This window comes from Phyllobates terribilis, unplaced genomic scaffold (assembly GCF_046119375.1).
Source record: "Phyllobates terribilis strain yellow unplaced genomic scaffold, ASM4611937v1 Scaffold_10__3_contigs__length_209671492, whole genome shotgun sequence".
In the NCBI taxonomy this organism is placed as follows: Eukaryota; Metazoa; Chordata; class Amphibia; order Anura; family Dendrobatidae; genus Phyllobates; species Phyllobates terribilis.
This window is the reverse complement of record NW_027362770.1, coordinates 173,126,581-173,151,388: the sequence shown is the minus strand read 5'-3', so window position 1 is coordinate 173,151,388 and position 24,808 is coordinate 173,126,581. Positions and strand designations below refer to the sequence as shown.

Sequence of the window (24,808 nt, the reverse complement as noted above, 5' to 3'; positions counted from 1 at the left end):
GTTTTTTCATGCACGGAATGGGATCAATTTTAGATCTAAAAACAGATTTGGATGAAAAAAAACACTGAAGCAGTAAACTTTGTGAAAATCAAAATTTGTGTTGGTCTCAAAACTCATGGCCACAAATGTACAATCAATTGAATGCTTCATTCAATTTAAATTGTGAATTGGTCTTTTAAGTCATGTCCAGTATCTAAGTGGCATGGTCCTCCAATTTTTCATTCTAAAAATGGGCTTATTGTGGTTTGAGAGTAATTTAAAAAAAATTATATATTCAAATGATTTCCCATCATTCCATGATACTGCTGCCCATGTTTCCCTTTGTCTCTTCACTTCATCCTGCAGCAATAGACACATGTCACCGCTGCAGCCAGTGTATATATGGAGGCTATGTGGGGCTCACAATGTATATATGGAGCCTATGTGGGGCTCACAGTGTATATATGGAGGCTATGTGGGGATCACAATGTATATATGGAGTCTATGTGGGGCTCACAGTGTATATATGGAGGCTATGTGAGGCTCACACTGTATATAAGGAGGCTATGTGAGGCTCATACTGTATATAAGGAGGCTATTTGGTGCTCACAGTTTATATATGGAGGCTATGTGAGGCTCACACTGTAAATAAGGAGGTTATGTGGTGTTCACAATGTATATATGGAGGCTATGTGAGGCTCACACTGTATATCACGAGGCTATGTTGGGCTCACACTGTATATAAGGAGGCTATGTGGGGCTCACAGTGTATATATGGAGGCTATGTGAGGCTCACACTGTATATAAGGAGGCTATGTGGGGCTCACAGTGTATATATGAAGGGTATGTGAGGCTAACACTGTATATAAAGAGGCTATGTGGTGCTCACAGTATATACACTGTGTGCAGAATTATTAGGCAACTTGTATTTTAGAGGATTATCTTTATTATTAATCAACAACTATGTTCTCAATCAACCCAAAAGACTCATAAGTATCCAAGCTTAATATTTTTGGAAGTTGGAGTGGTTTTTTTTTTTAGATTTGGCTATCTTAGGAGGATATCTGTTTGTGCAGGTAACTATTACTGTGCAGAATTATTAGGCAACTTAATAAAAACCAAATATAATCCCATCTCACTTTTATTTTCACCAGGTAAAACAATATCAGTGCACGAAATTTAGAAATAAACATTATCTGACATGCAAAACCAAAAACTAAAACATTTAGTGAACAATATAGCCACCTTTCTTTATGTTGACACTCAGCAGCCTTCCATCCATAGATTCTGTCAGTTGCTTGATCTGTTTTCGATCAACATTGCGTGCAGCAGCCACCACAGCCTCCCAGACACTGTTCCGAGAGGTGTACTGTTTTCCCTCCCTGTAGATTTTATGATGGACCACAGGTTCTCTATGGGGTTCAGATCAGGTGAACAAGGGGGCCATGTCATTATTTTTTCTTCTTTTAGATCTTTACTGGCCAGCCACGCTGTGGAGTAGTTGGATGCATGTGATGGAGCATTGTCCTGCATGAAAATCATGTTTTTCTTGAACGATACCGACTTCTTCCTGTACTACTGCTTGAAGAAGTTGTCTTCCAGAAACTGGCAGTAGGTCTGGGAGTTGAGCTTCACTCCATCATCAACCCGAAAAGGTCCCACAAGTTCATCTTTGATGATACCAGCCCATACCAGTACCTCACCTCCACCTTGCTGGCGTCTGAGTCGGAGTGGAGCTCTCTGCCCTTTACTGATCCAGCCTCTGGCCCATCCATCTGGCCCATCAAGAGTCACTCTCATTTCATCAGTCCATAAAACCTTTGAATAATCAGTCTTAAGATATTTCTTGGCCCATTCTTGACTTTTTATCTTATGTTTCTTGTTCATAGGTGGTGGTTTTTCAGTCTTCCTTACCTTGGCCATGTCCCTGAGTATCGCACACCTTGTGCTTTTTGATACTCCAGTAACGTTGCAGCTCTGAAATATGGCAAAACTGGTGGTGAATGGCATCTTGGCAGCTTCATGCTTGATTTTCCTCAATTCATGGGCAGTTATTTTGCGCCTTTTTTGGCCAACACGCTTCTTGCGACCCTGTTGGCTATTTGCCATGAAACGCTTGATTGCTCAGTGATCACGCTTCAAAAGTTTGGAAATTTCAAGACTGCTGCCTCCCTCTGCAAGACATCTCACAATTTTGGACTTTTCAGAGCCCGTCAAATCTCTCTTCTGACCCATTTTGTCAAAGGAAAGGAAGTTGCCTAATAATTAAGCACATCTTATATAGGGTGTTGATGTCATTAGTCAACACCCCTCTTCATTACAGAGATGCACATCACCAGATTTACTTATTTGGTAGTTGGCTCTCAAGCCTATGCAGCTTGGACTAGGACAACATGTATAAAAAGTATCATGTGAGCAAAATACTCATTTGCCTAATAATTCTGCACACAGTGTATATGGAGGTTCCTACTGAATCTGCTGTTTCACATGTGACCAATACTCCACTTACAGCACTACACCCAGCAGGTAAAAGCTGGATTCCATAGGAAGGGTAGGGATTTCCAAGGTGGTTTCCACAATGGAGACTTGACATGATCCCAAAGGTGGAGCCCCAGCACTAAAGTAGTTGTGTCACTGGTCCCTGCAGGAAAGGCAGTGCAACGATGCACATCATTAAGGAGGGAGCCACATCACTATCCCCAAGTGGTCGCTATGTGAAAAGAGCACATTATGCCATATATGTGTGCAGGGTCGGTCTGGGCTGGCGGGATACTGGGAAATTTCCCGGTGGGCCCCGCCCCCTGCTGCAGAGTAGAGGGGGGAGAAGAGAACAAAAAAAAAATCCTGCGGTTTTAAGGGGCACGGGCCCTTTAAAAGCACAGGCACAGTGTATGCAGGGACGCGCGCACACAGCGTTCATTACCTGAACCACCGCGGCGCACGTCCCAGTGAAGCAGCTGAAGCTGCGTGTCTCCCTTCGCCGGCCGGCGTATGACGTCATCGTCATGCGCCTGCTGTGAAGGAGGCGCGCAACTCAGGAGAAGGAGGACACTGCACGGGATCGCAGGAAGGTAAGAGGTGTGTGTGTGTGTGTGTGTGTGTGTGTGTGTGTGTGTGTGTGTGTGTAATGGTCTGGACCCACTGGCTGGACACACAAGGCGGGGGCCAGCAGGACACACAAGGGGGGGGCCCAGCTGGACAGACACACAAGGGGGGGGCCCAGCTGGACAGACACACAAGGGGGGGCCCAGCTGGACAGACACACAAGGGGGGGCCCAGCTGGACAGACACACAAGGGGGGGGCCCAGCTGGACAGACACACAAGGGGGGGGCCCAGCTGGACGGACACACAAGGGGGGGGCCCAGCTGGACGGACACACAAGGGGGGGGCCCAGCTGGACGGACACACAAGGGGGGGGCCCAGCTGGACGGACACACAAGGGGGGGGCCCAGCTGGACGGACACACAAGGGGGGGGCCCAGCTGGACGGACACACAAGGGGGGGCCCAGCTGGATGGACACACAAGGGGGGGCCCAGCTGGACACACGAGGGGGGGCCCAGCTGGACACACGAGGGGGGGCCCAGCTGGACACACGAGGGGGGGCCCAGCTGGACACACGAGGGGGGGAACCCTGGCTGGATGCGAGGGGGGGAACCCTGGCTGGATGCGAGGGGGGGAACCCTGGCTGGATGCGAGGGGGGGAACCCTGGCTGGACACGCAAGGGGGAACCCTGGCTGGACACGCAAGTGGGAACCCTGGCTGGACACGCAAGGGGGGGCTCCTGGCTGGACACGCAAGGGGGGGGAGCCCTGGCTGGACACACAAGGGGGAGCCCTGGCTGGTCACACAAGGAGGAGCCCTGGCTGGACCCAGGCAAAGGTGGGTGGGCAGGATGGGTATATGGGGGCAGGCTGGACACATGGAGGCCAGGATGGATATATGGGGGGCAGGATGGATATATGGGGGGGGGCAGGATGGATATATGGGGGGGGCAGGATGGATATATGGGGGGGCAAGCTGGACTCATGGAGGCCAGGATGGATATATGGGGGGGGGGCAAGCTGGACTCATGGAGGCCAGGATGGATATTTGGGGGGGGGGGGCAGGCTGAACACATGGAGGCCAGGATGGATATATGGGGGGGGGCGGGCTCGATACACATGGGCTAGCATAAATATATGGAGGGGCACGCTGGATATATGGTGGGTGTCAGGATGGATATATGCAGGGGGTAAGGGCAGTATGGATATATGTGGGGGGAGGCTGGACACATGGAGGCCAGGATGGATATGTAGAGGGCAGGCTGGACACATGGAGGATATATGGGGGGGATATATGGGGGCGCAGGCTGGAAACATGGAGGCAAGGATGGATATGTGGGGGGGGCAGACTGGCCACATGGGGGGGCTAGGATGGGTATATGGGAGGGGGCAGGCTCGATACACGTGTGCTAGGATAAATATATGGAGGGGTCACACTAGACAAATGGTGGCCAGAAGGGACATATGGGGGTGCCTGGCTAGACAAGGGACTTAATTACTGTTTGGAAGCCAGATTGAGGAACATACTTTATTAGTTTATGGTGACCAGTGGGGAACATTATTACTTTAGATTCCAATTATTATTACATTATTACTTCTGTAATATAATTTACTTTTTAGGAAATTGCTTTCCATGGGATGGGACAAAAGAGGGGTCCTGTTACTGTGCAGGACGGCACTATGTTGCTTTTTTTCTTCAACTGGTGTAGTGTAGAAGTCGGGGGGGGGGGGGGGGTTAAAGTGGGAATATTCTCTAGAAGAGATCAGTTATTGATAACTGTGTGTTATTTTCTGCAGAGATGATTCCTGGCTGGAAGAAGTGATGGCTGTCTGTGCCAGATGAAGAAGAAAAGCGAAGATGAAGGACTTCACCTACAGACATCACTGGTGAGTCAGTGTATTACATGTACACTTACACTACACACATGGTCAAAATTGTTGGTACCCCTCGTTTAATGAAAGAAAAACCCACAATGGTCACAGAAATAACTTGAATCTGATAAATTACAAATTTTTGAAAATGAACAAATGAAAGTCAGACATTGCTTTTCTGCTTCCACAGAATTTAAAAAAAAATTAAACTCATGAAATCGGCCTGGACAGAAATGATGGTTCTTCTTAACTTAATATTTTGTTGAACAACCTTTTGAGGCAATCACTGCAATCAAACCATTCCTGTAACTGTCAATGAGACTTCTACACCTCTCGACAGCTATTTTGGCCGACTCCTCATGAGCAAACTGCTCCAGTTGTCTTGTGTATGAAGGTTGCCTTCTCCAGATGGCATGTTTCAGCTCTTTCCAAAGATGTTCCATAGGATTTTGGTCAGGGCTCATAGAAGGCCACTTCAGAATAGTCTAATGTTTTCCTCTTAGCCATTCTTGGGTGTTTTTAGCTGTGTGTTTTGGGTCATTATCCTGTTGCAAGACCCATGACCTGCGACTGAGACCAAGCTTTCTGACACTGGGCAGCACATTTCTCTCTAGAATCCCTTGATAGTCTTGAGATTTCATTGTACCCTCCACAGATTCAAGACACCATGTGCCAGATGCAGCAAAGCAGCCCCAGAACATAACAGAGCCTCCTCCATGTTTCACAATAGGGACAGTGTTCTTTTCTTGATATGCTTCATTTTTCTGTCTGTGAACATAGAGCTGATGTGCCTTGCCAAAAACTTCCATTTTTGTCTGATCTGTCCATAGGACATCCTCCCAGAAGCTTTGTGGCTTGTGAACATGTAGTTTGGCAAATTCCAGTCTCGCTTTTTTAGGATTTTTTTTCAACAATGGTGTTCTCCTTGATCGCCTCCCATGAAGTTCACTTTGGATCAAACAACGACGGATGGTGCGATCTGACACTTATGTTCCTTGAGCTTGAAGTTCACCTTTAATCTCTTTAGAAGTTATCCTGGGCTCTTTTGCTACCATTCGTATTATCCGTCTCTGTCATCAATTTTCCTTCTGCGGCCACGTCCAGGGAGGTTGGCTACAGTCCCATGGATCTTAAATTTCTGAATAATATGTGCACCTGTAGTCACAGGAACATCAAGCAGCTTGGAGATGGTCTTATAACCTTTACCTTTTAACATGCTTTTCTATAATTTTCTTTCTAATCTCCTGAGACAGCTCTTTCCTTTGCTTCCTCTGGTCCATGTTGAGTGTGGTACACACCATGTCACCAAACAACACAGTGAGTATCTGTAGCCCTATATACAAGCACAGTGAGTATCTGTAACCCTATATACAGGCACAGTGAGTATCTGTAACCCTATATACAGGCACAGTGAGTATCTGTAACCCTATATACAGGCACAGTGAGTATCTGTAGCCCTATATACAGGCACAGTGAGTATCTGTAGCCCTATATACAGGCACAGTGAGTATCTGCAGCCCTATATACAGCACAGTGAGTATCTGTAGCCCTATATACAGGCCCACTGACTGATTACAAGATTGTAGACACCTGTGATGCTAATTAGTGGACACAACTTGATTTAACATGTCCCTTTTGTCACATTATTTTCAGGGGTACCATCATTTCTGTCCAGGCCTATTTCATGAGTTTAATTTTTTTTTTAAATTCAGTGGAAGCAGAAAAGCAATGTCTGACTTTCATTTGTTCATTTTCATAGATTTTTAATTTATTATTACTTTTGTCAGATTCAAGTTATTTCTGTGACCATTGTGGGTTTTTCTTTCATTAAACGAGTGGTACCAACAATTCTGACCACGTGTGTATATAGTATATACAGAACTCCTGTGTATGTCACTGGTGATCACTGTATTATGTATACACTATATACAGAGCTTCTGTGTATAATGTCACTTGTGACCACTGTATTACCTGTACACTATATACAGAGCTCCAGTGTATAATGTCACTGGTGATCCCTGTATTACCTGTACACTGACACTATATACAGAGCTCCTGTGTATAATGTCACTGGTGATCCCTGTATTACCTGTACACTATACACTATATACAGAGCTCCTGTGTATAATGTCACTGGTGACCACTGTATTATCTGTACACTATATACAGAGCTCCTGTGTATAATGTCACTGGTGACCACTGTATTATCTGTGCACTATATACAGAGCTCCTGTGTATAATGTCACTGGTGACCACTGTATTACCTGTAAACTATATACAGAGCTCCTGTGTATAATGTCACTGGTGATCCCTGTATTACCTGTACACTATACACTATATACAGAGCTCCTGTGTATAATGTCACTGGTGACCACTGTATTATCTGTACACTATATACAGAGCTCCTGTGTATAATGTCACTGGTGACCACTGTATTACCTGTGCACTATATACAGAGCTCCTGTGTATAATGTCACTGGTGACCACTGTATTACCTGTGCACTATATACAGAGCTCCTGTGTATAATGTCACTGGTGACCACTGTATTACCTGTAAACTATATACAGAGCTCCTGTGTATAATGTCACTGGTGACCACTGTATTATCTGTACACTATATACAGAGCTCCTGTGTATAATGTCACTGGTGACCACTGTATTACCTGTGCACTATATACAGAGCTCCTGTGTATAATGTCACTGGTGACAACTGTTTTGCCTGTACACTATACACTATGTACAGAGCTCCTGTGTATAATGTCACTGGTGACCACTGTATTACCTGTACATTATATACAGAGCTCCTGTGTATAATGTCACTGGTGACCACTGTATTACCTGTACACTATATACAGAGCTCCTGTGTATAATGTCACTGGTGACCACTGTATTACCTGTACACTATATACAGAGCTCCTGTGTATAATGTCACTGGTGATCACTGTATTACCTGTACACTATACACTATGTACAGAGCTCCTGTGTATAATGTCACTGGTGACCACTGTAATACCTGTACACTAAATACAGAGCTCCAGTGTATAATGTCACTGGTGATCACTGTATTACCTGTACACTGACACTATATACAGAGCTCCTGTGTATAATGTCACTGGTGAACCCTGTATTACCTGTACACTGACACTATATACTGAGCTCCAGTGTATAATATCACTGGTGAACCCTGTATTACCTGTACACTGACACTATATACTGAGCTCCAGTGTATAATGTCACTGGTGATCACTGTATTACCTGTACACTGACACTATATACAGAGCTCCTGTGTATAATGTCACTGGTGAACCCTGTATTACCTGTACACTGACACTATATACTGAGCTCCAGTGTATAATATCACTGGTGAACCCTGTATTACCTGTACACTGACACTATATACTGAGCTCCAGTGTATAATGTCGCTGGTGGTAATAACAGTGTTGTTAGTATTGTGGTTTGTATTCATGATCAGTATTGTAGTATTTGGTCACTTTGGGGTGGTAATATGTGGTCTGTTCATGGTGTGGCCGTATTTGTTCCTTGTATGTGGCATTATTCGGTCACTATGTGGTGGTAATATGTGATCTAGTCATGGTGTGGCGATATTTGTCTCTTTTGTATGTGGTATTATTGGTGTTGATATAGTGGACTGTGTCGTGTATGGCAGTCATTTTGTTCTTGCTGATATTAACTAGGAAAAGATTTTTTTCCATTAGGCCACAGCCCCACCATTAGTATTTGGTTAGTATTTTTTCTCAGGAGTTGCTGCCAAAACCAGGAGTGGGTGATGAATGCAGAATTGGTGACTTGTTTCTATTATACCTTTTCTCTGATTGTTCCTCACCTGGTTTTGGCTCCCACTCCTGAGAAAAAATACTGACCAAATACTGACCAAATACTGATAGTGGGGCCGCGGCCTTAGAGATTAAATACTTGGACCAGAGCGGTAGAGATGCACTTACAGGGGTTCTCTGGTGAAAACAAGTAATCACCTCTCCACAGGATCAGTGATAATATTGATTGGTGGGGGTCTGACTGCTGGGACACAATCGGCAGAATGTGAAGCTTTTCTCCCCATTAGACTGGAGCAGCATTTGAGATGCGACCACTGATCCATTTATTCCCTCAGTGACTGTGAGCGCTGCTCTTTTTTGGAAGCTGCATTTTAAAATGGGGATAAGTGTCCTGTCAGGGAGGAAACTTCCCCATTCTTCCGATAGGCGCGTTTTCCAATGTTCGGACCCAAACGATCAATAAGTGATCACCGATCCTGTGGATCCCATGGATCGGTGATAACTTGTTTTAACCAAAGAACCGCTTTAATGCAAACTACTGTAATTGTACATCCCAGTTAGTGTCGCACAGTAGATGTGCCGGAGCCGCCAGTCAATGCTCCACTATAACAGGGATAGCGGATAACAGATATTTGCATATGGCTGTAGATGGGCCCCTAGAGTCAGTTCTCCCTGTGGGCCCCAGACACCCCAGTCCGACCCTGTATGTGTGGCATAACGCATGCAAGCTGCAAAACTTGGGTTTGGACACATAAATGATTTCTTCAACGTTTTAACAATGGCGGGAATCTAGGACATGGTTATGACTAAGAACTTCAGAGTTCAAAAGGCATAGGTCAGTCTTCTGGGATTCTTTGCTTTTTTATCATGTTTTTAATTGTGCAAAATAAAGGATTATTTTAAATGTATCCTTCTAGACGTACTGCTGGACTTGGAAAAAATAAATTCGTAGGTCCTTTACTCCTTTGACATGTAGGTTCTTTCAGTGCAACATCTAAAATATGAAGTCTGCTTTGGTTAACCCTTAGTGGGTGAACTAAGATAAAATGTTCTCTATTTTCTAACCAGAAATGGGGTTAGCAGATCAATCTGAGGGGATGTAGATATTTTCAGCACATGGGGAGTTTATGCCATGAGTTGACACACTCTGTTCGGTCTCCTCCTCCAGATAACCTTGACATTTTATTTAAGCTGTCCTCTGTAGGAGAATATTACCTGCATGAATGAGAGGTACCTTTGGGGAGATACAAGTCAGTCCAGTGAGGATGTGGCATCGAGGCTGGATTCGCCCACTGAGGAACAACCTTAGATTCCAACTGAGGATTCACTCCCTCTTCAGACTGGTGAATACTCATGCCTTCCAGGCTACACAGGGGGTAGCTTTACACCATACATAAGATACGGATAGTGACTTGGAAGCTGATTTATTAAGACTAGTGTTGTACATGCCAGTAATAATGAAGGAGCATTGTGAAGTAACATGCCCATCTTAATGAATTCACCACTTCTTCTCAGTGGCATGCACCTCCATGTGCTTCGCTAGAAATGCTACTCTAATCAGGGTTTGGAGTAGCATTTCTGACATAGCCTACGTAAGTTTTGATGATTTGGCTGGGCAGTAATTGCCTCTCCTGATCTGCCACTCTGGATCTGCCCACTTCTACAAAGTTGGCCGGAACTAGCTTGAAGAAGCCAAAAGTCGAAAATTTTTCGCAACTTTTCAATGTGTTTTACAACAGTTTTCTGGCGTAAACACATTGATGAATCAGCCCCTTAGTGTCTGTTTTGAGAGCGATGCTAAAGAAATTAGATAAGAAGCTGTGTTTGGTTAAACGCGTAGGAATTGGATCTTCGTACATTTTTTCAGATGGGGAAGGGGGATCAGGGTTTAACATTTCGGGAGTGACAACTCCGGCCCAGCCAATTCATCAAAAGTTACATAGGCTATGTCAGATATGCTACTCCAAACCCTGAGTAGAGTAGCATTTCTAGCGAGGCACATAGGGGTGCATGCCACTGAGAAGAAGTGGTGAGTTCATTAAGTTGGGCATTATACTCCACAATGCCCCTTCATTATGACTGGCATGTACAACGTCAGTCTTAACTAATCAGCTTCCAAGTCTCTATCCGTGTCTTATGTATGGTGTAAAGCTACCCCCTGTGTAGCCTGGAAGGCATGAGTATTCACCATTCTGGAGACAGAGTGAATCCTCAGTTGGATTCTAAGGCTGTTCCTCGGTGATGTCAGTGATTTTTCTAGGGCGAGAAATCAGTTTCATCAGTGTTTGTTATCAGAGTTTCATCAACGTTTGGTCACTATATCAGTTTTTATCATCATAGTTTGGTCAGAATTTGATCAGTTTTTCTTGGATGGCGAAAAAAAAGAGGTTTTTCAAGCTTCTTCTATATAGCAGCTCATGAAAAACGAACAGCACACGGATGGCATCCGAGTGTTGTCTGATTTTTTTCATGGACGCATCGAATTGCATACGAGAATCAGATCAAAATCGGACATGTCTCTGTGCTTTTGTGCAGGCCACTCGGGCCAAGGAAAATATCTAACATGTGAATACCCCCATAGACTATCAGAGGTACGATTGTTAACAGTAAAAAATACGGATAGTACTCATATGAGAAAAACTGATGTGTGTATCGGCTCTGGATCTTGGCTAATCTAGAAGAAAGGTGTTAGACCAATGCGTCTCTCTAGCCCTTTATCTACCATTTATTCAAGCATCGCACCAATGCTACCAAATATTTTAGAATGGATTCAAAGATGCAATATAAATGGACTCACACACAATGGCTAAATGAAATAATACACTTTACTGAAGTTTTTAATGAAATTATATATGAGACATACACGATACTAAAAAACATATACAATAGCAAAAGATGTACAATATATCTAAAGATGTTATCAACGACTACATACAAAAGTTTAATTTGGACTCCACTGTTTTCTGTCTAACTGAAACTTTTATACCCTCCTCAGAGACCACCTAATGGCTCTGGGCAGAAAGCAAGGATATGATAGATCTTCCTAGAATCAATAAACAAATGTCCTAAAGGAATCGTGTAATGATGTGGTCTAGTTCCTTCCACCGCTTGATATCTCACTTTCCAAAAGCTAAATCAAAGCTGAAAATAAGAAAGTTAAAGAAGATAAAAAAACAAAACTGAACCATTAAATTAACCCTTTCCAATACACATGTGAATAGTCCAACAGAATATAATGTGTTAGTGCGCTGTCAGAGAAAAACTGTCATGTGAATGAGGCCTAAATAATCTCCGGCCTAAAGTTTTTCCCAAGGAAAAAATCACCAGAAACCTGTATAGCAAATCATCAAGCTATGTGATCTATGCATAGTGATCATCACTCGTATCTATGTTTTCTCATTAATCCCATTGGCTGAAGATCCACCAGTCAGATTCTGGTCCCTGTCACCTGGTTCTGGCCAGATTTCATATGTTATAGTTTCTCCCAGTCGCTCTATTGGCTCAACATCTTTACATAACCGCCATGTACCCAGAATACAGCATGAAGAGGCTCGGTGAAGGTGGCAGTGAAGGTGTGTAAGTGTTTGATGGGGTCACACAGCTCATAAAAGGACAGCTGCCCGGCCTCATAATCCAGACATATTCGAAATCTAGAACTGGAGATGTTGTAATTTATCAGGATCGCTTTCTTGCCATGTACTACGGAATACTGATAACTACACCACAGCAAACTCCAGGACTTGTTATTATCTCCAATGTCTGACTGCAGCCCCCTCCTGTCTATACTGGGATAACACATCCCCACCATCCAATTCCCTGATCTACTGCCCTCCACATCCCAGTAATGTCGTCCTGAGGTAAATCCCCTCCTGCTCATCACCTGATTATTTTCGTGGAATCTAATTGCTGTTCGTTGACGATTCTGGATTTCTTGTGTCCAGGTTGCAGTTTTCAAGTCGTCTGATATATGGACATTATTAGAAGATGTGTTTACATCTAGTAATATGTCTGCAGGACCCTCCACATAGATCCCGCTCCTTATACCTGATATTACGTCACATAATGTGTGTAATGTGTGTGAGATCACAGCCACATCCAGGTCATCTCCATCATGGGGCTGTTTATCATGTCCTCCTGTGTCCTCATCACCTCCCTCCTCCTCAGGATCACACAAGTCACCGGTGTCTTGTTCCTGTAAGACAGTCAGTGGATCCGTCATGTTACACAGCTCCTCAATGTGTCTCATCTTCCTGGACAGCTCGTCCTTCTTTATCTCCAGCTGACGGATCAGAGCAGACAGTGACAGGGACTCTTCCTTTTCCTGCCTGGAGATCTCACTCAGGACTAGAGATGAGCGTTGTTCTACTCGAACTGTTCGCCAATCTCAAATTCGAGCTGTTTTGGGCGGTGGTCGAGCCGTTCGGCGAACACGAACAATTTGAGAAAAATTCGGCTGTTCGAGGTTATGTTCGATAACTGTTCGTGCACCAAAATCATAACTGGATTTTTTCTCAGTAATGATGAAAATTAATGTTAATACGCAGTTTGAGTGTACAGCGGGGTGGGGGGAGGGGCAGGGGATGGATCTCTGCAGGAACAATGAAGATCTCCATTTTTTTTTCTCTTTCCCGCATTTGCAGTGGGGAGGTGCAATCTGTCAGCCTATCAGCAGCGCACACACGGAGCGAAGAGCTTTTTTTCACACAAGCAAGGGCATGTGTCATTGGCAGTGTATGTCACATGTCCTTGCCCTATAAGACCAAGCCATTTTCCCCGTCGCCACCATTTTCTCACTGCTGCAGCTGCGTGTTAGACGGCACCGCTGTTGCTGTGTGCGCTATACCTTGTTAATTTCAAGCCAATTTTCGCACAAATCTACAGATAGCTTGGGAGTAGGGAATAGTTGTGATTGCAGTCCTTTTAAGGACTAGGTTACAGCATTTCCTACGACTTTTATCAGGCAGGTCTGTGCTCTTAAATAGATAGATTGTGGGAGTAAAGACTAATTGTAATTGGAGTCCTTTTCAGGACTAGGTTACATCAGTTCCTATCAGTTTTTGCCAGGCAGGTCTGTGCCAGTGCTGTGCAAGTTTTTTTCACAGCATTTGGCTGAATCTAGCAAAGCTAATCCTTTTTGGCCTATTGCAGAGTGTGTTAGTCAGTGGAGTAGCCTATCTGTGTTGCAAGATATACCACCTGTGTATAGAATACCAATTTTTTTACTGCACCTAGTGAAGTAAAATCTTTTGGGCATAGCATCATTCTATTAGTCCATCTATACTGACCTCCATCAGGTTGCAAATTGAATATAATTTTTTTCAGCATCTAGCTCTGAAAAAATATTGGGCTTCTAGCGGTGTGTGGGTCTTGTTCTATTAGTCCACCTATACTGACCTCCATCAGGTTGCAAATTCAAAATAATTTTTTGTATGCATCTAGCTCTGAAAAAATATTTGGCCTTCTAGCAGTGTGTGGGACTTTCTCTGTTAGTCCATCTATACTGACCTCCATCAGGTTGCAAACTGAATATAATTTTTTTCTGCATCTAGCTCTGAAAAAATATTTGGCCTTCTAGCAGTGTGTCGGACTTTCTCTATTAGTCCATCTATACTGACCTCCATCAGGTTGCAAATTAAAAATAATTTTTATCTGCATCTACAGTACCTCTGAAAAAATATTTGGGCTTCTAGCTGTGTGTGGGACTTGTTGTATTAGTCCATCTATACTGACCTCCATCAGGTTGCAAACTGAATATATTTTTTTCTGCATCTACCTCTGAAAAAATATTGGGCTTCTAGCTGTGTGTGGGACTTGTTGTATTAGTCCATCTATACTGACCTCCATCAGGTTGCAAACTGAATATATTTTTTTATGCATCTACCTCTGAAAAAATATTGGGCTTCTAGCTGTGTGTGGGACTTGTTGTATTAGTCCATCTATACTGACCTCCATCAGGTTGCAAACTGAATATATTTTTTTCTGCATCTACCTCTGAAAAAATATTGGGCTTCTAGCTGTGTGTGGGTCTTGTTCTATTAATCCATCTATACAGACCTCCATCAGGTTGCAAACTGAATATAATTTTTTTCTGCATCTAGCTCTGAAAAAATATTTGGCCTTCTAGCAGTGTGTGGGACTTGTTCTATTAGTCCACCTATACTGACCTCCATCAGGTTGCAAATTCAAAATAATTTTTATCTGCATCTACAGTACCTCTGAAAAAATATTTGGGCTTCTAGCTGTGTGTGGGACTTGTTCTATTAGTCCATCTATACTGACCTCCATCAGGTTGCAAATTGAATATAATTTTTTTCTGCATCTATCTCTGAAAAAATATTTGGGCTTCTAGCTGTGTGTGGGACTTGTTCTACTAGTCCATCTATACTGACCTCCATCAGGTTGCAAATTGAATATAATTTTTTTCTGCATCTAACCCAGCCAATAGTTTTGGCCTAATACCACAGTTTGGCCACTCAGCTCTGCTCGGTTCCCATCCATTGTTTTTTTGTGCAAACAACTCCAGAGTTGTGAATTAGTTAACCACCAAAATGAGTGGAAAAAGGCCTGCTGCTGGTGGAAAGGGGAATAGGCGTGTTGGGAAGGGGAAAAAAGGTTGTGTCCGTGGGGTAGGTGTTAAAGCAACAGTAACATCTGCAGAAGAAAGACCATCTTCCAGCCAAACTAAAATGTCTACTTCTTTTAGCGGACAATGTGATAAGATCCCTTTCTTACGGCCACGCCAATCGCTACAAATTCCAGATGAGGCACAAAAACAGCAGGTGCTTCAACGGATATCAAGTGCTCCTTTAAGTGGGCTCTCCTCCACATCAACTTCAACATCACAAATACTCCAGTCCTCAAAGGTGTCACCCCAATCGCACTTACTTCCTCACAGCTCCCAAATCTCCAGCTGCCTGTCTGAGTATGAGGTAGAACAGATGGTTGAGTCTGCAGAGCTGTTTACTCATACTATAGCCTGGGAATCAGAGGTCGACTCCAGCGCTTCTGTGAATCCAGACGAGGAAATGATCTGCACTGATGCCCAGAATCTTTGAGTCGGATCCAGGACCAGACGCAGAAGGTTCTGACCATAATGTAGACCCTCATTCCCAAACTGTAACTCCTGTTGGTGGAGACAATGAGGAAGACGATGATAAGACTCAAATACCTGATTGGAGCGACAACTTTAGTTTTTTGTCAGGGCAGGAACAGGTTGGCTCTGAGGACGACGGGTGTGATAACGCACAGGGTGATGATGATGAGGTTGGAGATCCCACTTACTGTCAACCCACAGTCAGCCAAGAGATGAGGTCAGCAGAGGAGGTGGAGGAAGATGCTAGTGACGACGAGGTCAGGTTGCGCCTTCCTGGACAGAGACGTAGTACTGGAAGCACGTCAACAACTGCATCCTCAAACACAACTCTGCCTCTCACCACAAGTCGTGGTGGCTCTTCAGGTCGCATGGGTGCTAAGCCTTGCATAGCCTGGGCATTTTTTCAGATCGATAAAGATGACCCAACTCGTGTTATCTGTAACATTTGTCAGCAAAAGCTAAGTAGAGGCCAAAAAATACATAGTTTGAGTACTTCATGCATGAACCGGCACATGGACATGAAGCATAAGTTGCAGTGGGAAGCTCAGTGTGCTACAATGCGGCCTAGCCGGCCGGGCCAACCACCGTCTGCCATATCTTGTGCATCCGCGGCCTCTTCATCCTCTGTGACCGGGGGGACAGCAGTCACACCTGTTTTGGGGCGCAGACCTGCCACCTCTTTACCCGCAACAGCCAGCGTGATTGGCAGGTCATCATTTTCTTTGGAGGTGGTAACACCAGCTGGTGTTGAGCGCTGTCCGACATCGATAGCACCACCTTTGGATCAAGGCAACCTAACATGTCCGCCTGCATCTTCCTCACAGACCGGCAGTTTGCCGGGGACACCCTTATCAACCCCGTCTAAGCACAATAGCCAGCCCTCGGTCCCTCAGATGTGGACAAGTAAAAGACCATTTCCTCCTAGCCATGAGAAAGCTAAGAGGTTGAATTTCACCATCTGCAAGCTCTTGGCTACAGAAATGCTGCCTTTCCGCCTGGTGGACACAGAGGATTTTCGAGACCTTATGTCCGTCGCAGTGCCCCAGTACCAGATGCCCAGTCGGCACTACTTCTCAAAGAAAGGTGTACCTGCGCTCCACCAGCATGTCGCACACAACATCACCGCTTCTTTGAGAAACTCTGTGTGTGACAGGGTGCATTTCACCACAGACACTTGGACGAGTAGGCATGGACAGGGGCGTTACATGTCGCTGACTGGGCACTGGGTAACTATGGTGACAGCAGGACAAGGGGCTGCTGTCCAAGTCTTGCCGTCCCCACAAGTTGTGCGTCAATCCTCTTTATGTCAAAGTTCCTCCACTGCTTCTGCCTCCTCAACCTCCTCTCGGTCTTCCACCTGCACCCAAAGCCTGTCTGGTCATGCCACAAGCTTTCTAACTGCGCAGAAGGGATCCTGCACACCTCCTTACTATGCTGGCAGTAGGGCTCAACGTCATCAGGCGGTTTTTACATTGAAATGTCTGGGAAATGTGAGTCACACAGCTGAGGAGTTGTGGTCAGCTCTGGAGAACCAATTTCATGAATGGTTGTCTCCACTGGACCTGAAACCAGGGAATGCCGTGTGCGACAATGCTGCAAACCTGGGTGCGGCCCTTCGCCGGGGCAATGTCACACACGTGCCTTGTATGGCTCACGTGTTGAACCTGGTTGTCCAGCAATTTTTAGCCCACTATCCCAGACTAGATGGCCTTCTGCAGAGGGCACAGTTGCTGTGTGCTCACTTCCGCCGTTGGCATCCCGCAGCTCAGCGACTTACATTTCTACAGAAGTCGTTGGGCCTGCCACTTCACCGGCTAAAATGCGATGTGCCTACCCGGTGGAATTCAACTCTGCACATGTTGCAGCGACTGTGGCAGCACCGACAAGCCCTGGTGCAATACGTTCTGACGTATAGCCTGGGCCAACGAGATTCAGAGGTGGGGCAAATCACGCTGGAGGAGTGGTCTCAGATCAGGGACCTATGCACCCTTCTGCACAGTTTTGAAATGGCGACGAAGATGTTTAGTGCTGACGATGCCATTATCAGCATGACTATTCCGGTGATTTACATGCTGGAGCACATGTTAAACAGAATTCGGAGTCAGGTGGTGGCACAAGAGGAGGTGGAGGAAGTAGAGGAGGAGGAGTTGTATGCGGAAGGGCTAACATCTGCAAGGTCCAGACGGTCGGCAGCACCAAGGCGGCAGGCATGTGAGGGTGGGGGAGATGGTTTTACCAGGGCGCATGGTAGCAGCCAAACTAGTGAGGAAGGTGCAGGAGCCCAGGAAGAAGTGGAGGACGAACTGATGGAAGACTCATCAGATGAGGGAGACCTTGATCACATTTCTGTTGTGCGAGGTTGGGGGGAGAGGACAGAGGAAGGAAGCATGATTGTTACCTCGCCACCAACACAACAGGGACTTGGTGCTCCTGGATGCGCAACACACATGAGTGCCTTCTTGCTGCACTACCTGCAACATGACCCTCGAATTGTGAGAATTAGAAATAATCCTGACTACTGGGTTGCCACACTGTTAGATCCCCGGTACAAAAGTAAATTTGCAGAAATTATTCCTGCCATAGAAAGGGATGCACGCATGCAGGAGTATCAGCAGAGACTGTTGCAGAATCTTACATATGCTTTTCCACAAAATACCAGTGGTGCACGTAGTGAATCTCACAGTTCCAACTTGCCAACCGTGGGACCGTCAAGTGTTCAGCACTCAAACCGTAACAGAACCACAGTATCTGCTGGTAACATCAATTTTGCGGAATCATTTCACCACTTTTTTAGCCCATCCTTTGCAAGGCCACAGGAGACAAGAAGTCTGACACATAGTCAACGCCTAGAGACGATGGTACAGGAGTATCTCCAAGTAAACATTGAAGCCACCACTGTGTCACTGGACCCTTGCTCTTTTTGGGCTTCCAATCTGGATAAATGGCCGGAGCTAGCCACTTACGCCTTGGAGATCTTGTCATGCCCCGCAGCCAGCGTTCTGTCTGAACGTGTGTTCAGCGCTGCTGGTGGTGTGCTGACAGATAAGCGCACGCGGCTCTCCACTGATAATGTAGACAGACTCACGTTCATAAAGATGAACAAATCATGGATCCGAAACGACTTTTCTACCCCTGTGTCATCCTGGGGAGAGTAAAAGCTTGATGATTGGTTAAAATCACCCTACCAACCGTTTTAAGCTTTCAAATTACTAATCATGTTTATCTGTATCTTGACTGGAAAATAATTTGGGCTTTGCAGCAGTGTGCAGCACTGATCCTATTAGGCCATCTATACTAAAGCTTCACCAGATTTAAAATTAAAAATAATTTTTAGCTGCATCTAGCCCGGAAAATAATTTTGGGGCTCAGATGCGCAAGACACATAAGTGCCTTCTTGCTGCACTACCTGCAGCATGACCCTCATATTGTCAGAATTCGAAGTAATCATGACTACTGGGTTGCCACACTCTTAGATCCCCCAAACTTTTCGATCAACCTTTTCATTTTAATAAAGACCAAAAAAATGGTCATTTTTGAAATTATAAGCATTAGCAGGTTGTTAGAAACTGAAATCAAACAGTTTTCAACTCAAAACTTTATTCTAGGTGATGTTACATTTTCACATAGGACCCCTTGTTCGAAAGGAGCTTCTGAACTCTCTCGTCCATTGAATTTGTCAGGTTTTGGATGGTTTCTGCTTCAATTGTTTTGCATGAGGACAGAATACCCTCCCAGAGCTGTTGCTTAGATGTGAACTGCCTCCCGCCATCATAGACACTCCTTTTAATGATGCTCCAAAGGTTCTGAATGGGGTAGAGGTCAGGGGAGCATGGGGGTCACACCATAAGTTTGTCCCCTTTTATGCCCATATCAGCCAGAGATGCAGATGTTTTATGTGCAGCATGAGATGGTGCATTATCATGCAGAAAAATGATCTTGCTGTGAAATACACGGTTCTTCTTCTTGAACCATGGCAGGAAGTGCTGTTTGAGAAAATCCACATACATTATGGAGTTCATCTTTAGCGCCTTCAGGGATCCTAAAGGGGCCGACAATCTCTCTCCCCATGATTCCAGCCCAAAACATTACTCCACCTCCTCCTTGTTGGCGCTGTAGCCGTGTTTGCGTGGGGTGTCCATCAACCAGCCATCCTCCACTCCATCCATCTGGACCATCGAGCGCTGCACGGCACTCATCCGTGAACAAAACTGTTTTGAAATCAGTCTTCATGTAATGTTTGGCCCACTGGAGCCGTTTCTGCTTGTGTGAAGTGGATAGAGGAGGTCGACAGGATGGCGTATGCACAGCTGCAAACCTCTGAAGGACCCTGCATCTTGTTGTTCGGGGGACGTTGGAGGCACAAGCAGCTTCAAAAACTTGTCTGCTGCTATGACAAGGCTTTTTTGCCGCTGCTCTTTCAACCTGACGTAATTGCCTGTAGGAAAGAGTCCTCAATTTGCCCTTATCAGCACGCACACGTGTGTACTGTGAATCAGCTACATACTTCTTGATTGCCAAGACACTTCATCCTGATCATCGCACAATGTTGATTGTAGTCATGCCTTGACCTAAACACTCCACAATTTGTTGCTTCTCAGCAGCCGACACATCCTTTTTCTTTCCCATTTTGGCAGAAAATGTAGGCTGCTTAATAATGTGAGAGCCTTCTTAAGTAGTCTTGCCTTTCATTGGACACACCTGCCAAACTAATTAGCACAGGTGTCTGCAATTGCTTACAGTGATATAAAGAGCCCTGACACACATCACCATCAATGAGTTTAACTGACAAACAAACAAATTCTTCCCTTATCACTCCTAAACACTTTTTGCATAATAATTTGGAACGCAGTGTACATGTGCTTTTCCACAAAACACCAGTGGTTCACGTAGTGAATCTTACAGTTCTAACTTGCCAACCGTGGTCTGTATGGAGTTGTTCAATAAAGGGCCCAAAATTAAGATAACATAGATGGGAGAGGTCTCTATGAATAGGAATTCCTAAGTATTTGATACCCTGTGAGGGCCAGGCAAAGGGAAAGTTGGACTGGATGGAATCCTATATGGATTTGGGGAGGGAGACATCGAGGGCCTCAGACTTCGCTGCATTGATTTTAAAATTTTACCATGTAACAAAGTGATCTATTTCAGCCATAACAGCATGGATGGATATATGTGATTGAGTGATATATACTAGGACATCATCAGCAAATAGAGAGCACTTGTACTCGGTGCCTCCCACCTCAATCCACCTAATATTGGGGTTATGGCGAATTGATGAGAGCAGGTGCTCCGTCACTAGGATGTATAAGAGAGGGGACAGAGGACATCCCTGCCTTGTCCCATTGGTGATTGTGAAAGGTGATGAAAATGTTCTGACGCACCCCCTGGGCCTTGGGACACCCGGAGCCGGACCCTTTTTGGTGGATGCTGGTGGTTGTAGTCTTCGTGGCGGCGACCCGGTTCCGTGGCTCAGGGCGGTCAAACCAGTGGCGGAACTATTTATGTGGTTTTGATGTTTAAATGTCCGACTACGCCACCCGTGGATTGCGGTCAGAGTGAACCGCCGCTACAGGGCAGACCGCTGAGGCTGGTGTTGTGGGTGCAGCAGAGCATAGCATAACTCCCCACGGGAGGAGTATAGCCTCAGGGCAGTGTATGCGGAGGATGGGGGTGATGGTGCAGGGCAGCAGCAGTAACGACACGGAGTCAGTGATGCAGTCCAGGGCCTTTACTCACAGTTCTTATTATCCAGACCACGTCTGCAGGTAACGGCTGCCCACGTCGTACTGTGCTCACCAGGTGAGGGGCTCAGACAACTCCCAGATAACTTTGGAGCACTTCACAGGACCCCCTTTGTGTGTCCTTTGTCTGGCCTTTCTTACCAACACTTCTGTCCGGCTGCCTCGGGCCTCCTCTTGGTAAACTTGGCGCCAGTTTCCCTGACCCTATGTGGTGCCTTCCTAGCGGGTGTAGCGAGGGGCTGCGCCACATAAAATGTCAGAGCCTCCGGTTTCTAGCTGAGGGTCGTTTCCTGCCTCCACTAGTTCGGGGACCGGTCTCCCCCTTTGGCCTGACCCCTCCACGCAGGTGGATTCGGGCGTGCGGTGGCGACTCGCCCGTCCGCACCCCTGGGATCCCTTCATTCCTCGTTCCTGGAGCCTTCTCCGCTCCTCTTCCTTCCTTCTCCCTCTTCCAGGCCTGGGCCTCTGTTACTAGGCCCGCCTCCGGAGCAGAGCTCATGCAGAGCCCCTGCTCCCTGCCACTTCTGCTCAGACTTCTCTGCACTGAACTAAGATGGTGCCCACCTTTTATACTCCCTTCTCAATGCACCCAGGAACTGCTTCCTCCCTGCTCCTGCACTACAGGGTTCCCCTTCCTCAGTGTTCCCTCCCCCCACTCCAGCCAGGGACAGGGACTGTCGTGCCCATCTCAGGGGCATATTGGTCGCCCTGCCCCACGGCAATGTGGTGTAATGCATGCAGGTGTCGGGTCCTGATCCACACTCCATCCTTACCTGAGAGTGAGATATCACACCTCTGGGTGAGGTGCAATATGTCTGTAGCAACCGAGCCCTCAGGGTGCTACAGTTCCATTTATCTTCAGCCTAGGTGACGTATTGTGATACAGGGCCGTGATTTTGGCTATAAAAGGGTCCCCTAGACCCCTACCCCAAGCTTTTTAAGAGAATCATATATGGCGTGCCAGGAGACTCTATGGAATGCTTTCTCAGCATCCAACGAGAGTATCTAATTACAAATTTTTAACTGCATCTAGCCCAGGAAATACTTTGTGCCTAGTAGCAGTGTCTGCTAGTCAGCGGATTATCCCGGCTGTTAAGCAAGCTATACCACCTGTAGTTTGGACACTTAATTTTTTCAAAGGAAATGCTTCGGGACCACGGGATATTCAGTGAAGAGCATCAGGAGGCACCCCAAGGCATAGGGGCTGGGACTGGCAGTAGGATGCCTTGCGGTGGACAGCCGAGCTCAATCCTTATAAAAGCTTTTTAACTGCAGCAGCTTTAGTGGACGCTACTGGAGCTGGAATTACGCGGCTGCTGGCATGAGACTTGCCCTCCAATAGATCCTTGTAAATGGATTTAAAGTGTATTCATTCAAATTAGAGAGACAATTTAAATTAAAAAGCTTAGAGCTGCCTCCACCACAGGGGGGCTCGCTCGACCCACCAGCGGACAGGCACCAGTATTGGGAGAGAGGGGCTGGCCATCAGGGTTCACCGCGGCTCTGGCACAAACCCGGCGACACGGAGGTGGCACGGGCAGGAGCGGACTGGCCGTGTCGGCTTCTCACTTTTTGGATTTTAGAAGGGCATGACATGCCTATATCTGTGTCTCCCCCTCCTTTTACTCCTCCACCTCTTTTATTTTCACATGACTATATGTACTTGTCACTTTTCCATGTGTTAGTTATGTCTTCTGAGCAGTTTGTCAGCTTTTGGACACCTTTGAAGGTGTTTTCTATGTGTTTCTATGTGTTTTTGTTTGCCTGCCATTGGTTTTAACGGTGTTCGAAGGTGTTCGACGAACAGTTCGACGAACAGTTCGGCGAACACACGGGTGTTCGACGAACAGTTCGGCGAACACACGGGTGTTCGACGAACCGAACCGAACTCGAACACTACGGGGGTGGCTCAACACTACTCAGGACCTTCTTCTCCAGGTCGTCCACCCGTCTCCTGATGTCTGTACACAGGGCAGTGACTCTCTCGGCTTCTCCAGCTGCTTTTTCTTGAGCTTTTCTCCAGCGCTCCTCCAGACTCCGGACTCTTTCCTCAGTCTTCTCTCTCTTTGTGGTCAGTTTCTGGAGAACATTTCTCAGTTTCTTCTTCTTCTCACAGGCCTCATATAGCATCTCTACACTGTTTTCCCGATGTTTCCCAGCCAAACTGCAGGACACACAGATACAAGCCGCGTCCTCAGTGCAGTAATATTCCAGGATCTTCTTATGGACAGAACATTTCCTTTTCTCCAGAGAAGTGCTGGGGTCAGATAAGACGTGTTCTGGTGATTTGCTGTGAGACCTCAGGTGTTTATCACACAGAGAAGCCTCACAGTGTAGACAGGATCTAACAGCAGGGACAGGAGAGTCCACACAGTAAGTGCAGAAGATCTTCGTTTCCGTCTGTGTTGGTGGAGTAAACAGGATATTGTCCATTATATTACGCAGAGCTAAGTTCCTCATCAGTGCCGGCCGCTCCAGAAACTCTTCTCTGCAATCAGGACAGGAATAAACTCCAGACCCGTCCTGTGTATCCAGCGCCTGATCTATACACATCCGGCAGAAGTTGTGTCCACATCTCAGCATTACAGGATCTGTATAAGTGCTCAGACAGATGCAGCAGAGCAGCTCGTCTCTCAGATCAGCAGAAGCCATGGCTGACAGGAAGTGAGAAACTAAACTGTGGTGAAACTCACAAACTAGAGGGCGGGTTTAATACTTATGACCACAGGGCAGGGCGGAACAGCACATTAATTTCTATTAACCCGTTAAAGGACTCTTGTTCTAGTCATATTTTCTGTTTGCTGTATAGTTAGGGCCTACAGTACATTGGGCTCACATCACATATAAGGTCCTAGGTTCTTGGTTGCAGTAAAGATTTCTACAGTAACAATTAAGCCCACATGTATTTTAGATAGCTGTTGGCGGCATGATGATTTGACCTGTCATTCAGCTGACATTTATATCCCCCCGGCTATCCCATACACAGGAGCGCTCGCTTAGCCGAGTTCTCTATGAGAGAGCTGCTGCCTAACATCTCTGATGGTGGCTTATATCTAAACTAGATGGTGGCCCGATTCTAACGCATCGGGTATTCTAGAATAGGTATGCGGCCGACCGGGCGCAATCAGCAGAGCGGTATTTAAATTTGGCCCCAAAATCGCTGATTGGTCGAGGCCGGCAACCGCGACCAATTAGCAAAGCGGTGTTAAAATTTGGCGCCTATATTGCAGATTGGTCACGGCCGACGGTCGCGACTAATCAGCAGAGCAGGGTTTAAATTTGGCG

The 24,808-nt window shown here is 46.0% G+C and overlaps 1 protein-coding gene across 1 annotated transcript; it reads right to left on the bottom strand.

Annotated features, from left to right (window-relative positions):
* Positions 1-11,536: 11,536 nt before the first annotated feature.
* On the bottom strand, positions 11,537-24,228 carry LOC141164216 (E3 ubiquitin/ISG15 ligase TRIM25-like). The gene is made up of 2 exons (XM_073649345.1): positions 23,438-24,228; positions 11,537-13,022 (listed from the first exon to the last, which is right to left on the bottom strand). The coding sequence occupies exons 1-2, from the start codon at positions 24,173-24,175 to the stop codon at positions 12,183-12,185; spliced, it is 1,578 nt and encodes a 525-aa protein (XP_073505446.1). The 5' UTR covers positions 24,176-24,228; the 3' UTR covers positions 11,537-12,182.
* Between the last annotated feature and the right edge of the window lie 580 nt (positions 24,229-24,808).

Excerpts from the sequence above, each read along its gene's own strand:
- LOC141164216 (XM_073649345.1), bottom strand. The coding sequence starts at position 24,175 with ATGGCTTCTGCTGATCTGAGAGACGAGCTGCTCTGCTGCATCTGTCTG. Across the intron at positions 13,023-23,437 it reads AGAAGAAGGTCCTGAGTAGT|ATCTCCAGGCAGGAAAAGGA; the intron begins GTTGAGCCACCC and ends GTCCTGAGTGAG.